Below are 15,191 nucleotides of genomic sequence, written 5' to 3' on the forward strand. Positions count from 1 at the left end.
AGAATCCCTTCCCTCTGGTATAACAAATCTGACAATTCAGAATAATCAAGACCACTCAGGTAACACCCCATATCAAGGCCTCAAAGGCAACATCAAATGACCATCTCTGTCCCTGGGTGCTGATGCTGTGTGATATCAAGGAGCTGTGTACTTCCAACCCTTCCCCCATCCTGCCCCCACGGATACAGGAGGGAAGCTGAAACCTTATCTTACCCACCTTCCCCCCACCAACATCCCAACCCTCTCCACCCTAATCGGAACCCTACATGGGTCTGCAACCCCTTCACTGTTGTAAGAAGTGCTAAAATAAAATGAAAAATTAATCCAAAAAGAGACACTTGCTTCCCTTCTTGATAGGTGCAGAGGGTCCAGCCCTGACCACAGGGTTTGCGCCTGGTTTTTCAACACTTATCATCACCAAATTCTCAACAAGGAGTCGAACAGGCCTAAAACTCACCAACAAATTCCGGCGTCCCGAAAATGTTCTTGAATTCCACTCCGTCTTCTATTTCATGGGCCAGGCCAAAGTCGATCAGCTTGATGTGTGGAATGGGGATATTCTTGTCTAACAACATAATGTTTTCTGGCTGGAGAACAAAAACAAAAACAAAGGAAGGGAGAAAAGACGGTAATTACAGCTCTGCTCTGCTGTGTTTCCACTTCGGGGTTGGTGTTCTTTTTTCGGATATGAAAACAGCACAAACTCTTGCTTTCGTGTCCGCGGTCTTCTGTGAACTCAGAAACAGGCCTGAGTTCAAGTGCCAGGCAGGGTCTTGCTAGACCTGCTGCTAGAGCCTGCAGCTTTCATCTTGGCTCATGTTGGCTCTGGCTCTAAACGGGGGAACCCTTTAATGGCATGCCTTGATATCCCCATCTGTCTAATGGAGCCCATGAGACCCTAGCAACATTTCCTGCAAGCACAGCTCCCACCTCTGCCACGGCTTGATAGGACAAGGACATCCTGGCTCAGCCCTGCTCATTCAACTGGGTCTTTTCTGGGCCTCCTTTTTTTCTCTGGATCAGCAAGCTTCTTCCCCTCCTCTCTGGGCTTGCTGGGCAGCTCAAGCTTCTCTATGCTCAGTTTAATGGCTCCTGGCCCTCAGGGGAACTCAGGAACAAACAGAGCTGATCTCTAGGAACAATAGGGCGGAAACAGAACCTTTCCTTCTGGTAGGCAGCTGCTAAGAACTGGAGCTGTTGAGGGCAGCCCTGCTTTAGCTCTCACAAATGCTGGGTCCTAAGAATGGCTAGACCAGGATGCTACATACGCTTCACCTCTCTCCCACTCCCACTCTCTGAGACCACATGGTGGGTGAGCAAGTGCCCTGGCTTCATCTGGACTCCATTCAAAATGCATTGTCCTGAATACACAGGACCCAGATGCTCACAGCCGATGGGGCTGTTGACTGCAGAATGGCTCCATGAAACAGGAGAGACCCAGGCGGCACATCATGATCTTCATATGGGCTTAGCATTCAGTGTAGACAAAAGACAGAAGGCATGAAGTATTCACATGATTGCTACTGGTTTGGCCCCTGACATTTGGTTAGGACCTTAAACCTTAATCTTAAGTTAACAGTATGAAGAGAGTAGACAGTTAATAAGTTAGGGAGCTTACAGGCCCCGTGACTAAATCCTGGTGGCTTTGTACAAGACCACAGTGATTCAGACATGCTTGCTTCCAACCTCTGGCCATGTCTTGCTCTTGTACCACCTTGCAAATCCACCAGCAAGAACAGTAAGAACCTAGGGGTCAACCCAACAGGGACCACTGGATCTTGGACTTCAGCTTCTGGAACTATGAGCTAACATTAACCCTTTTCTCCTTATAAAGGTAGCCTGCCTCAGATATTTCATTATAGGAACCAAAGAATGACTCAGACAATGCGATAACATTAATGAATCTTGAAAACATCGTGTTGAGCCAGTAAAAAAAACCACATGTTACATGATTCCATTTAGAACAGGCTGGCCTATAGAAATTCAGACTGGGTTAGGAGTGGCCCAAGACTGGGGATGTGGGGAGTGATTGCAGTGGATACTTGGTGGAAATGGGCTCAAGTTGATTCCAAGATCGTTCTATGGATGGTTGTAGTGGTGTTTGCATAACTGGGTGAACTGTGTGGAATGTGGAATGTAAATGGTCTCTCCAGGCAGCTCTTAATCACTCCTGTTCAAGGAAACCAAGGACTGGTGCCTGTGAGCATGCTGAACAACTTCCCCCTCACACTTCTGCTCACGCTCTTGGCTCCATCTGCACACCTTCTGCTTGGTCTCTGCCCAGAGATTCCAGGTGGGCTTAACCCACCTGTCCTTGAAGATTTTCCTTCTCGGCTCTGTGGCTCTTATCTACCTATCTCCACCAGGAGTGAACCTGCCCCTTCATGCGGGTCTGAATTCCCTCCTGATGATGACTTCTGCTACCTTTCCCTTGTCCACCGGTTCTGTTGGCTGTTTTCTCACTGACCACCTTAGCCTGGTTAAACACCCTGGCTGTTCCCACTGAACACCAGGGAAAGCCCAGCTTTCCTGATAGTTGAGGCATTGTTATAGTCCCTCTGCACCTGCTGTCCCAGGCTACCTGCTGCTATCTTTCCAGACTTACCACTCACTGCTTGCTTGCACCTGCCCCATGCCTCCCAGGGTGGGCATTGCCATCCCCCAAGGCACCATCTCATCTCCAACCTTCACTCAGGCCATTCTTTAAGCCAGGAAAACCTTTCCAACCTTCACCATCCTCACATAGCCTGTTCTCCCACAGCCCTGTCCCCTTTCAGCTCCCTCACTTTTTCCTTGCCTCCCCTCAATGCTAACAAGCATGCTGGCCACCCTAAACTGGAGCTTGTTTCTCATCTGTGAGCCACTTTGCTAGCTGCTACTGGCCTTTTGCCCCTAGGAAGTTCAAGGTTCCTCCTTGGTGCCTTGGATGCTGTACTTGGGGAAAATTTGTGAAAATTAACAGAAAATTCACCACTGCCACTAGGGGCGCCAGAGAGCACAACACCTTACATGTGAGGTTGGCAAGCAGGGAGCATCAGACAGGCTGCAGGAGGCCAGCAAAGTGGTGGTCCCCCAAGGCTTGGGCTAAGCATCTCTGCTTCCCCTTGAAGATGGGGAAATTGCAACACCCCCAAGGGTGTGTGAACTTAAGCAAAGTCACTTCCTGTCTCCTAGGCTCTACTCCTCCCCTCCTCCAGCACTGAGCTAAGCACTGGATGCCACCCAAGGCTCCTTGAAGCTTGAGGCTCAGTAATTCCAAGGTGGCACCACCTCCCACACTAGTGGGGCAATTCTCCACTGCCCTGAGGCAGGACATGCAAAGGCTAGGCCAGCCTGGGGTCAGGAAGGAAAAAGGAAGGACAAGCTGTTTGTGCTGGGCCTTGGCCAGATGCCCTCAAGGGTAGCATGCTCCTGTCCCTCTGCCCCCGCTTCTACCACACTCCCCAGCGAGACTGGCTTGCACAAAACACCTCACCCACACCCCTGACATCACTTTGAAAGCACGGCTGGAGGAAGAGATCGCATTGCAGAAGGTGCTGCCCAGCCCAGTGTCTATGGAGCTGTCCCCGTGGGCGCAACAGCCCCTGCCTGTCCAAACAGATCCATCAGCTCAGCCTGCTTGGCAGGCACCCATAGGAGAGGCCTGTGAGCCCCTCTGTGCTCTGTATCTGACAGCAGGCGCCTACCCTAGTGCCATTCGGCAGCCAGTCGTCTGTGGTGAGAGGGGGAAGACATGAGCCCCACATGCCTAGCACCACATACCCAGGAGCCTGGGCAGGATAAAGCAGCCCCAAGTACAAAAAACAATGGCCAGGGCCAGTGCTGTGGCATAGTAAGTAAAGCCACCACCTGTTCAGCTGCTCCACCTCCAATCCGGCCCCCTACTAATGCACCTAGGAAAGCAGCAGCAGAAGGCTCAGTGCCTGAACCCTGCACCTACATGGGAGACCCAGAAGCTCCTGGCTTCTGACTGGTCCAGCTCCAGTTGTTGAAACCACTGAAAAAGCAAACCAGCAGACTGAAGATTCCTCTCTCTCTCTGTCTCTCCTCCTTTCTCTGTAAATCTGCCTTTCAAATAATGGATATTTGAAATCTGCCTTTCAAATAATGGATATTTTTAAAAAAGACATGGGTCTGGAGTCAGGCAGGTCTGAGTTCAAATTCCAGCTCTGCCACTTACAGTATACAAAGCCTGGCAAAGTTGTAGGATCTATTGGAGTTTTCCTATTAATAAAATGGGAATGACATTTACCAAGGTATAGGCTGTTCTAAGGATTCAGACGGTCTGCTCCAGGGGTAGAGGCCAGCCTGAGAGCAGTGGTTGTGTCTGCTCAAGCTTTCTAGGAGGCAGCTGGAAGAGTTAGTCACCCCTGGAGGCAGACCCTGTCCCTGATAAGCCACCTGCTTTCAGCTAGAGACTCCCCCACCCCCAACCCCATTCCAACCCAGACTGGCAGTGAAGGGTTGCAAGGGTCCTCCTCATGTGTCCCTGAGCAAGGGAGTAGAGTCCAAGCTGACCAACAGACTCCCCAGCTGATGTCCATGTGTGGCCCACCTGCAGCTGGCCAAGGCAGAATAGCTCAATAGACCAAAGGCATGACCCAGGCTGCTGCTATGGAGACAGAAAGGTGCCTGTAGATGAACCTGCCTTTGCCAGCCCCATCAAGCATGCCCGAAGTCCTCAGACAGTGCACAGCAGCTGTGGGACACAAGGCTGCTTGCTGCCAGGCCCCACTGGGATTCTAAGACACTCCTGGCATAGTACAGGCCAAACCACAGGTAGCCAGTCCCACCCACAAGCCTCCTCTGTGGCTCCTGCCCAGTCTCAAAAAGGCAAGGCCATCCTCCTCCCCTGCCAACTCTGCTCACCTCTGCCACACCCCATGCCCCACCAGCCACTCCCCTGCCCCAAGCTGCAGTTTTCTCCTGCAAGGCCCCTGCCCACAAGCTCCTTCTGCTTCAACCCTGTGAAGTCTCCTGCAAGCACGTCTCCCTGGCACACACAGTAATTCCTCCCACCCAAGGGTCTGGCCAACAACACTGCATTCACCCCTTACACATCCCTCCTCCCACCACCCTTGCCACTTTACAAAGTCCCTGGCTTAGCACAGGCCCTGGCCAAGCATGGGCCCTAGCCTCCAGTTTCTAACTCCAGTTCCCTCAGGTGGCTGGCTTCATGCTGGATATTCAGTCATTACCTCCTGGATAAACAAGCAAAGGAGCAGTCCATTTGCACCTGCGCATATCCTAGGAGCAGCAAGGGTCGGGGTTTGAATCCTGGTCAGCAGTCTAACTCCGGCCGGGTTACTTAAACTTCCCTCTTCCCCAGGCCTCTCACCTCTGAGTTAGGAATAATAACAAATGTCCCTCAAGGGGGGTCACCAGAGGGGTCCTCCCTGGGTTGGCTTGCTTCAGGTTGCCCTGCCTATCACAGTGAGACCCTTCATCCTCTGCCTGCTCATCTTCAACCTGCATCCCTGCTCCCCGCCACACACACATATACAAGCCCTCTATAAGGTGTCACTTGAGGGCCTGGAGCAATGGCTCAGTGGTTAAATCCTCACTTTGCAAATGTCAGGATCCCATATGGGTACCAATTCATGTCCTAGCTGCTCTACTTCCCTTCCAGCTCCCTGCTTGTGACCTGGGAAAGCAGTAGAGAATGGTCCAAAGCCTTGGGACCCTGTACCCACATGGGAAACCCAGAAGAAGCTCCTAGCTCCTGGCTTTGGATGGCTCAGCTCTGGTCATTGAGGCCATTTGGGGAGTGAACCAGCAAATGGAAGATCTTTTTCTCTGTCTCTCCTTCTCTCCATAAATCTGTTGGCCCTACAATGAAAATAAATAAATCTTAAAAAAAAAAAAAGTAAAGAAAGAAAGAAAGAAGGAGGGAAGGGAAGAGAAAACTTGAAGACCAGACCAGCCCTCTTTGTCCCTGCAGGCCCCCAGCCGTGCTGCCATCACCACATGCAGCTCCTGCTACAGCTAAGTTCTCTGCATGGAACTCCTCCTGAAGGTGGGCTCTCCTGTGTTCCTCCCAGCATCCAGTCAGGCAGACAGTAGGACAAAACCTAGGGCACTAGAGGGCGAGTGCTGGCCCACCATACTCAGACAGCAGGAGAGAGCAGCTCAGGGTCAAGCACAGGCTGACACCAGCTCCCAAGCTCTAGACCAAGTGGTTGCCTCCCTTCCTCTAGACCAAGGATGAGGAACATTCAATCCATGGGCTATTTAAAGCCTGGGAAACGACAGGTGCGACTTAAAATTCAACCCATCCATTCAGCAGGCTGATTCTGAAGTTGATCATTTTGGATGTCCAGTGAGTGATATTATAAATATCCAAATGATTCTTGGCAGAATAAAGGTGTCCCACCTCTGCTCTAGACAATGCTGGGGAGAGGAGGAAGGGAGGCCTTAGGAGCACCCCAGGCTCTGCTGGCCATGTGGTCATTTCCAATCCAGCTGGGAAGTCACATCTATTGGCTGCTCTAGCTCCAGGTTCTTCCCAGAAAACCCACAACTGCAGATTAGGGAGCAGCCTGAATTCAGCTACACTTGCATTTTGTTCAACCACAGCCTATGGCCACCCACTCAAGGCCTCCTCCCCTTGGGAAGGTCATGGCCTGGCCCTGACCTTCACTGCCCTGCCTTTGGGCAAGGACACTTTCAAGACCATTGCAAGACCAACAGCCTTCAATGCCAGGGCTGGTCAATGCACAAGCCCTCTTGTCTGTGTCCCATGATAAGTCCCACCTCCTTCCTTGGACTCAGGACACTGCTGGGTGAGGACAGGATGGCTGGAGCTCCTTCTAGCCAGCAAGGAACCTGGGCCTGACTTGTGACCTCCTGAGCACTCTCCTCCCACCCACTCCCCCAACCCCTGAGACCAGGCCGTGCTCCTCACCAACTGGAATGTCTGGGAACCCAGGAAAACACCAAGAGTGTCTAAGTTCCATCACCAGCACAGGTCCTGGAAAGCAAATTCTGCCAGGAAGTGGGACCCTTGTGTCCTAGCATCCACAGCCCAGGGTCTGAGGTCTATTCCTGCCCCAGGCCAGCTGTGAGATCTTAGGACATGACCAACTTCTCCCAGTCTTCGGCCCCTTATTTGCAAATCAGAACCACGAATAGGATTAGGGATTCAGAAGAGATACCCTCCCCTTTCTGTACCAATGGCATAACCCGAGTCTTCTTTGTGGGGTTCTCATGTGTCTGAGCTGTTGTTGTTGTTGACTATTTATTTTCATTGGAAAAGCAGATTTACAGAAAGGAGGAAAGATCTTCCATCCACTGGGTCACTCCCGAAAAGGTCACAGTGACCAGAGCTAAGATGATCTGAAGCCAGGAGCTAGGAACCTCTTCCAGGTCTCCTACTTGGGTGCAAGATCCCAAGGATTTGAACCATCCTCCAGTGCTTTTCCAGGCCATAAGCAGGGAAGTGGAGCAGCTGGGACACAAACTGCATGCTATGGGATGCTGGTACTTGAAGGTGGAGGATTAGCCTGCTGAGTCATTGTGCCAGCCCCTCAATGTATCTGAGCTGTTAAATACACGCAGGGCAAGTGGAGCACAGCAGGCTTCCAGTAACTGCTCATTAGCTTTGGCTGCCACCATCATGACAGCTGCTACCACCCCAAATTTCAGCCTGAGGACAGCGCCACACTGTGGACAGGAGGCTTTCTGTCCATGGAGCCTCACAGAGCCAGGGGTCCTGGGAGCAGATTTGCAGGAATTACTCCATGTGCAGGAATTCTGGGACTAGTTGTGAATCAGAGCTGCTCTTCATAACAAGGAGCAGCCCTGGTCCAGTCCTGGCTCCTGTTATTGCAGGTACTCGGGGTGGGAGGGAGAGGGGGAGGTGGGAAGAGGCAGTGAACCAGTGGAAGATCTCTGAGATCTCTGTCTCTACAAGTGTGTGTGTGTGTGTGTGTGTGAGTGTGTGCCTTTCACATAAGCAAGAATTGCATTATATAAATTGAAACACATTGTGTCAAAAAGTATAAATACTGAAAACACTTTTTTTTTTTTTGCAAAACTACAACCCTGTGTTTTCTGTGCTCTTTCTGTCACTGTCACCTTTCGGAGCTGCATCATCAGGTGTCAATACTGCAGAAGGTGCGCCAGCACATCTCTGCCCAGCTCCAACATGTGGCGTCATGTTGGGGCCATGGCAGACCCAGCTATACCCTGGGTATTAGCAAATAGCATCAATCAGGGCTGGATTTGCTGTTTTCTTGACACTTAAGAGAGTGATGGAGGAGATCGCTTAACACAGATTAAACTGAAGAGTGTTATGTTTGTAGCTTACATCTTGTGAACAACAGAGAAGATGGAGGAAATATACTTCTAGTAGCCACAATCCAATCCAGCAAAAAAAGCATGAGAGATGTTCATGGGCTGTCATTGTTGCCCTCCTTGTTAATGTGAACAAAAGTGTTACCAGTATTGTAGGGAAAACTACCTCCATCCGGTAGCTGTGACTCTGGGGTAGCCATTTATACAAGGTAAGAACCAAAGAATGTGCTCCCCGAGAATCAGTTGGCTGGATGGAGCTGATGACAAGCAGTGTTACAGGAAGAGGGCATTTGGTGCAGTAGTAAAGGCCCTGCTTGGAACACCCGTAGGCAATATTGCGGACCTGGGTTTGCAATCTTAGCTATGCTTCTGATCCCAGCTTCCAGCTAACATGCATGTCCTGGGAGGCAGCAAGTACCTGGGGCCCTGCTACCTGGATAGGAGAAACTGATAGGGTGGCATGCTCCTCGCTTCAACCTTTCAAATAAAACCAATTACACATGTTACTTTTACCAAAGGTAGGACCTAAAGAAGTAAGGAATCTGGAGTGTTAGCATCTTGTGAAAGGAAATCTGGTGATTCCCAACTCTGTTGACAGGGCTTCATCTCTGGCTAAATTCAAGTCCCATCACCCATGTGAATCTGGGCAAGTTACTTAGCCTCTCTGACTCTCAACTGCTTTGTACGCAAAATAAAGCCATATTACCTACTACCTACGAGAAAACAGATGTGGGGGGCAAGCATAGTGGCATAGTAGGCTAATTCTCTACCTGCGCTGTTAGCATTCCATATGGGCACCAGTTTGAGTCCAGGCTGCTGTACTTCTGTTCCAGTTCCCTGCTTATGGCCTGGGAAAGCAGCAGAGGATGGCCCAAGTCTTTGGGCCTGTACCCACATGGGAGGCCCAGAGGAAGCTCCTGGCCCCTGGCTTTGGATTGGCTCAGCTCAGCTCTAGCCATCATGGCCATCTGGGGAGTAAACCAAAGGATGAAAGATTTCTCTTTTTCTCTCCTCTCTCTGTAAATCTATCTTTCAAATCAAAATAAATGATTTTAAAAAGAATACAATTTTTTACATAACAAAATCAATAATATCCCATCAGGCTTAAGACCTCCCTTTCATTTCTTAGTTCTCAAGTTGGATCAGCCTGGAGCAAAGATAAAGGTAAATGTTGGAGAAAGGAGAGCCAGACACACGCCAAAGGAGAAAACGCCCCAGTCCAAAATAAACCCAAAGCCACATGGAATACCCTCTAGGTGGCCTTGGTTTGTACTGGGATTGTGTACCCGGATGCAGTTCCTCTGAGGTACTGAGCCCCATTTCCTTGTGATTTGCAGGTGGGTGCTACTCGGTTGAGGGGCACTCAGCTCAGTGTTGCTTCCATGCAGGTAATCACTGGGCAGCACCACCCATCCTCACCACCTCACCTACATCCTGGGGCCTCCCTGCAGTGGCTTCCCAGCACACGCCAGGACAGTCCCCACTCTGCTGCAGCAGGGAGCTCAGGCTGGGAAAAAGGTGGGTATTTGTTGGTGACAACTGGCGAGCTCTGATTCCAGGCAGCATACCCTGCAAGCCCCCTGGAAGTCCCTGAAGGCAGTCAATCATGTCCTTTGTTGCTTGATCTGCTACCCTCTGGTATACAACAGACCTTCAATAAATGCTTACATCAGTGACTTGAAATCTGCCTGCCACCTCATTTTCAATCTCCAGGTGAAATAAAAGTCCTTGAGTATCACACATGCACTGGACTCCCACCCAGGCACTCATTCATTCATTCACTCATTCACACACCCATTCTATTAACAATGTGCAGCAGACAGGGATTTGTGGTGACAAATGTTCGCAGCAGCAGAAGTCTGTACAAAGAGCAACAGAAGCAAAAAGGTGAAATCCAGTCATAGCTACGCTGTTGGGAAGTGGTAAGGATGGCTGAGGCTTTCCGGAGGAAACGGCCTCTGAGGGTGAGCAGGAAGTCCGTGGGCGGAAGTGAGGAAGACCAGCAGCAGCATCCTGAACCAGGATGGGAAGAGGCCAGAGCACAGAGCTGGCGTCTTGTGGCCCTGGGGCCAGCCCTTTGTAGGAGGGAGGATGGCTGAAGCCTGAGACAGGGAGAAGTCAGGGCAAGAAACTCCTGCAGGCCAGGCCAATGTTTATCCTACAATGTTTAACGTATGTACAATGCCCAGTCTACTGGGCAAGAGCAAGCCATGACCTGTCTTACTTAAGACTGCTCCTCTTTGGTGACCCTGCCCAGTTCTACCGCTCTACACCAAGGCTAAGAAAGTGTCCAACAGTGAAGGAGTCTGAGTATCTCCATCACAACAAGGGTTGGGGGAAGGATTTAAGAGGCGGTCATTAAAGAATATCCTCCACACAGGTGGTTCATAGTCCAAGGCAGGCCAGATAGCTGACTCGCATCTATCACTTTCAGGCTAGAAAGTGGAAATGGAGAACAGGTTATGGGCAAGGGCGCAGAGATGACACAGTGGCCACATCCCAGGGGCAGCATGGCTGACCTGACTCACTGGGTGAGAAGGGAACAGAATACAGGTGGGAGAGGAGGTACAGAGAGCCCTCAAGGAGAACCAAAGCCAGGAAGGAAATGGAGAGTTTATCATCTTTTTTTAAAAAATTACTTTGTTTTAATTGATTTAAAAGGCAAAGAAAGATAGACTAAAAGAGGTCTCCCATGTGTTATTTCACTCCTCAAATGCCCCCAAAAGCAGGTGCTAGGTCAGGCTGCAACCGGGAGCCTGGAAGCCAATTCAAGTCCCACATGAGTGGCAGGAACTCAAGCGCTTAAGCCATCTCTGTTGCCCGACAGAGTGCATATTAGCTGAGATTTAAACCCAGGCATTCCAATATGGGACACAGGCATTGCAGGTGGCAGTATAACTGTCACACCCCAGGCCGGCCCCACAATTATGCAGATCATGAATATGGGTGAAGAGGGGGTTGCACAGAGGACAGAGGCCTCCTTTAAGGTGCCAGCTAGACCTTCTGCAAGATCTCTTCCAGCTGGCAGGAGGTTGTAGCCAGGGGCACACCTGCCCCCACTCAGGCTCCAGGAAGTGTCTCCTTCACCATGAGGTCATTCTTCTAAGTTCCGGTTCCCTCTCCCTTCCTGAAGTTGCCCAGCTGGGAGTGGGCCAGGGAACACACAGCTGGGAGAGTCAGGAAACTGCAGTCATGTGACCATGAGTGGAAGACAACTCCTGTCTGCCGCTCACACTGTCTCCAGGTCAAGGAAGATGTGCAGATCACCGACCATTCCCATCTGGCTGCCAATTGAGGACCACACTGGCTGGACTTGTTCCCTTAGGCTATGGACACCCAGCTCATCGTGCCTAGAGCTGAATGTTCCTGCCTTCTGCAAAGGGAAATAGCTATGATTAGAGCACCCATGCCATATTCAGCACCAAATGTCTCTAAAGCTCTTACAACTGCTCTGCCAGGCAGATCAGCATCAAAACTGAAACATCAGAGACCCAACATAACCTGGAATAGGTTGGAGCGGGGCTCAACCCCCAATCCAGCTGAGGGCAGGCCAATCCTCCCCTCTCCACAGCAAGCCATCATAGATGTATCATGAAGCAGCTCCCCCTACCTCTACCAGCCCCAACAGAGACAAGGAGGCCGTTCAAGGCTGGTCCCTAGAGCCAGGGAAGACCTGAGAATACAAGCACCCATCATATCACTAGGAGGGAGAACTGGGTGCAACCTAGGCAGGTTTTACCCTGGGACTCCTGGGGCAGAACTTGGCAAGATATCTTGATAACAGGATGCTGGACTCTGCCATTGTCCATGCCCACAATGATGGACATATGACTGTGCATGAAGAACTATACTATAGTAATGATATAGGGACTCACTGAGGTGGGGAGGGAATTGGGGAAGGCATAAGGGAAATTCCAGGACCTATGGAACCGTACCATAAAATGATAATAAAAAGAAGCAAAATTTTAAAAAAGATATCTTGTGTTAGAAAAGATCTAGGATGTCATGACCCTGTGCATGGGAGACGGGCCATGCTAAGGAATCACACAGCAGAATCGCTCCACCAGACAGAGTGAGAGGTGTGGGGAGGATGCCATCATATTCATGGAGTTTGTACCCTGGCACAGCTACTGTGAGGCCCACCATGCCCACTCTAACCCAGACCCACAGGCCAGAAGGTAGGTGTCCATATGGGTTCTGCCTTCTTTTCACCTCCACACCCATGTGGGCACTAACTGGCACTCCAACTGACTGCTGTATCGGAGCCTTGACCAGCCCTCCATCCTGCCTAGGCCGGCCTTTCAGCTGAGTGTCCTGCCTCCAGGCTAGCCCCATTCTGTCCATCCTCCCAGCCAGAGGGAGTGTCCTGATGCCCACACCTGCTTCTCTCACCTCCCTGTGCACTCGCAGCCTGTGGTTCTCAGGCCTAGAGCAGATCCCTGGCGCAGCTTCCTCCCCTGGTGTCCGCAACCTGTCCCAGACACCTTCTCTCTGCTTGCACTTCCCCTGAAAGCAGCATCGTTTTAGTAATCATACACACTGCTGCGTGTCCTCTCTTCCTCTGCTAACTCCTGCAGGTCGTTCAGGATTCAACTCCTATACCACCTCTTCTAGCAAGCCCTGAGAGCCAATCTCACTTAGATGTCCCCTCTTTGGGGGCTTCCCTGCTCCCCGCTTCCCCACCCCATGCTTCCATCATCACAAAACTAAGAGCTGCCAATCTTTCTTTTCTATCTTCTGCACCAAGTTTCCTTTTGGAAAGAGGAACTAAACCCAGATAGAACCACCGTTGATTTTGTACCTACAGCAACCCTCAGGCACCAAGCACAGTGCTTGAAAAACCACAGGCATTTCTGGAGAGAAAAGTGAATGTATCTTTCCATGTAAACTTGTCACAGACCCAAGCGGGGGGGCTTTGTGCATCCCGGGTCTTGCAAAGGCTCCTCAGGCTGAGGTTGAGCTCAGTGACTAAGGGAACTGCTCTTTCTATCGTTGCCCACACTCTTGCTTTATGACATCCCATGTGGTCACAATGAACTTTCTTGACCCTAACTATCAGTTACCGCAAATGATCAGTGGCCCGGCAAGCAGTTTTCTGCTGTAGTGTGGGTCAGAGTCAGCGAAGACAGCCAGGAGTCTCAGCTGGGCTGCCAGCTCTGGTCAAGAGGGGCTGGGCCTTAGGGGAGTTCTGGACAGCCCTCCGACTTTAACTAGCCCTTCTGATTGTGCTCAGCCTGGACTCAGTTTGTGACTCCTGAGATACTCCAGGGTATGAAATGTGTCAGGTCCCAAGTCTCCAGTCTACTGGTCCATTTGTTTAAAAATTACGCCCCACCTGTTCCAGGGAAGACATCAGGTGCCCCTGGCTTAAGCAAGGAGCAGCCTATATGTGCAGAAAGCCTGTTGCAACAAAGGACTCTCCCTGGGATCACTTCTCTGCCAGGAGCTCAGGGGGTTTGCAAGGGTAAGACAAGGAGAGCCAAGTGGGCTCCAGGCTTCTCCTGGCTCCCTTAGGCTCTGGTTCTGGTCCCCCGCTTCCCTTTACTGACCTTGAGATCAAAGTGAGCAATTTTCTTTGTGTGCAGGTAGTGCACCCCGTCCAGGATCTGCTTAATGAAGCTGGTGGCCTCCTCCTCACTCAGCGACTCCTTCTGGGCCAGGAAATCAAAGAGCTCTCCTCCAGACACTCTGCAAGACATCAGTGGGGGAGGACCAGGCCCAGTCAGCTCTGCACAGCAGGAGGCCAGGCTGCTATGGGGGTGCGTGTTGAATCTGCCCTCCTCCAGGCACACGGGAGGGCAGCATCCCCCTTGACTGCATCTTGGGGATGCATCCAGACAGCAGCAGTGGTTGAATGGGCCTCTTGGTGCTCTGCTATTTCCTTGCCATAGGGATGGGTCACAATGGATAATCCTGGGCCTTATTTCCTCGGGAATGTCTGGAATGCCCTACTGGAACCACTCAGGCCTTGTCTCAGCCCGAGATGAGTACCCTGTGGGTCACTTGCTACACAGTCACACACATGTGTAACCTGAACTGCAACTAACTTCTTTCTTTTTCTTTTTTTTTTAAGGATTTATTTATTTTTATTACAAAGTCAGATATAAAGAGAGGAGGAGAGACAGAGAGGAAGATCTTCCATCCAATGATTCACTCCCCAAGTGGCCGCAATGGCTGGTGCTGCGCCAATCTGAAGCCAGGAACCAGGAATGCGGCTGCAGGATCCTAAAGCTTTGGGCCGTCCTCAACTGCTTGAAGTGGAGCTGCCGGGATTAGAACCGGTACCCATATGAGATCCCGGTGTGTTCAAGGTGAGGATTTTAGCTACTAGGCCACACCGCTGGGCCCAACTAACTTCTTTCAACCCCCGTGCCTACGATGTGTAAAAGCCCAGTGCTATATATACTGGGTGGCCATTTTCTTCACGTGGTCATCCCGCCATGTGGAAGTAGTCTTGGGCTGTCTCCTGTCAGGGAGCAGTCCATCAGGCTCTCTCCCTTGATAATAAAACTCTGCACACTTTAATAAGAGACTGAAGGAATTAGGACTCCTTATGAAGGACTATACTATTATAGCAACATGGGGAAAATCTGTCGACAGGGTGGAAGTTTGGGGAGGAGTTCTAGTCTATACAAAATTATACCACAAAATTCAAAAATCCAAAATAAAAATAGAACAACAACAACAACAAAAAAACCTGCCTGAACTAAAAGTCTCTCTCTCTCTCAATCACCTTCCTAACCTAATAGTTCACTCACCAAATGACCGCAATGGTCAGGGTTTGCCCAGGACAAAGCCAAGAGCTCAAGCCAGATCTCTCATGTGGTGGTCATTTTCTGCTGCCTGCACAGGCACATAAGTAGGGAAATGGATTGATAGTGGAACAGCCAAGACTC

At 50.7% G+C, this 15,191-nt stretch overlaps 1 protein-coding gene across 2 annotated transcripts in view; it reads right to left on the minus strand.

Moving 5' to 3' along the window:
* DAPK2 (death associated protein kinase 2) overlaps positions 1-15,191 on the minus strand; it is a 124,006-nt gene that overhangs the window by 27,555 nt on the left and 81,260 nt on the right. The window contains exons 4-5 of one of the 2 annotated variants that reach the window (XM_040968587.1): positions 13,845-13,983; positions 458-587 (exon numbers count right to left, since the gene is read on the minus strand). In XM_040968587.1, the coding sequence (XP_040824521.1) occupies positions 458-587; positions 13,845-13,983 (269 nt within the window). The remainder of the gene's footprint in view (positions 1-457; positions 588-13,844; positions 13,984-15,191) is intronic. The other variant, XM_040968588.1, reaches the window with a different exon arrangement.

This window comes from Ochotona curzoniae, unplaced genomic scaffold (genome assembly GCF_017591425.1).
Source record: "Ochotona curzoniae isolate NIBS_2020 unplaced genomic scaffold, NIBS_Ocur_1.0 scaffold_4701, whole genome shotgun sequence".
In the NCBI taxonomy this organism is placed as follows: Eukaryota; Metazoa; Chordata; class Mammalia; order Lagomorpha; family Ochotonidae; genus Ochotona; species Ochotona curzoniae.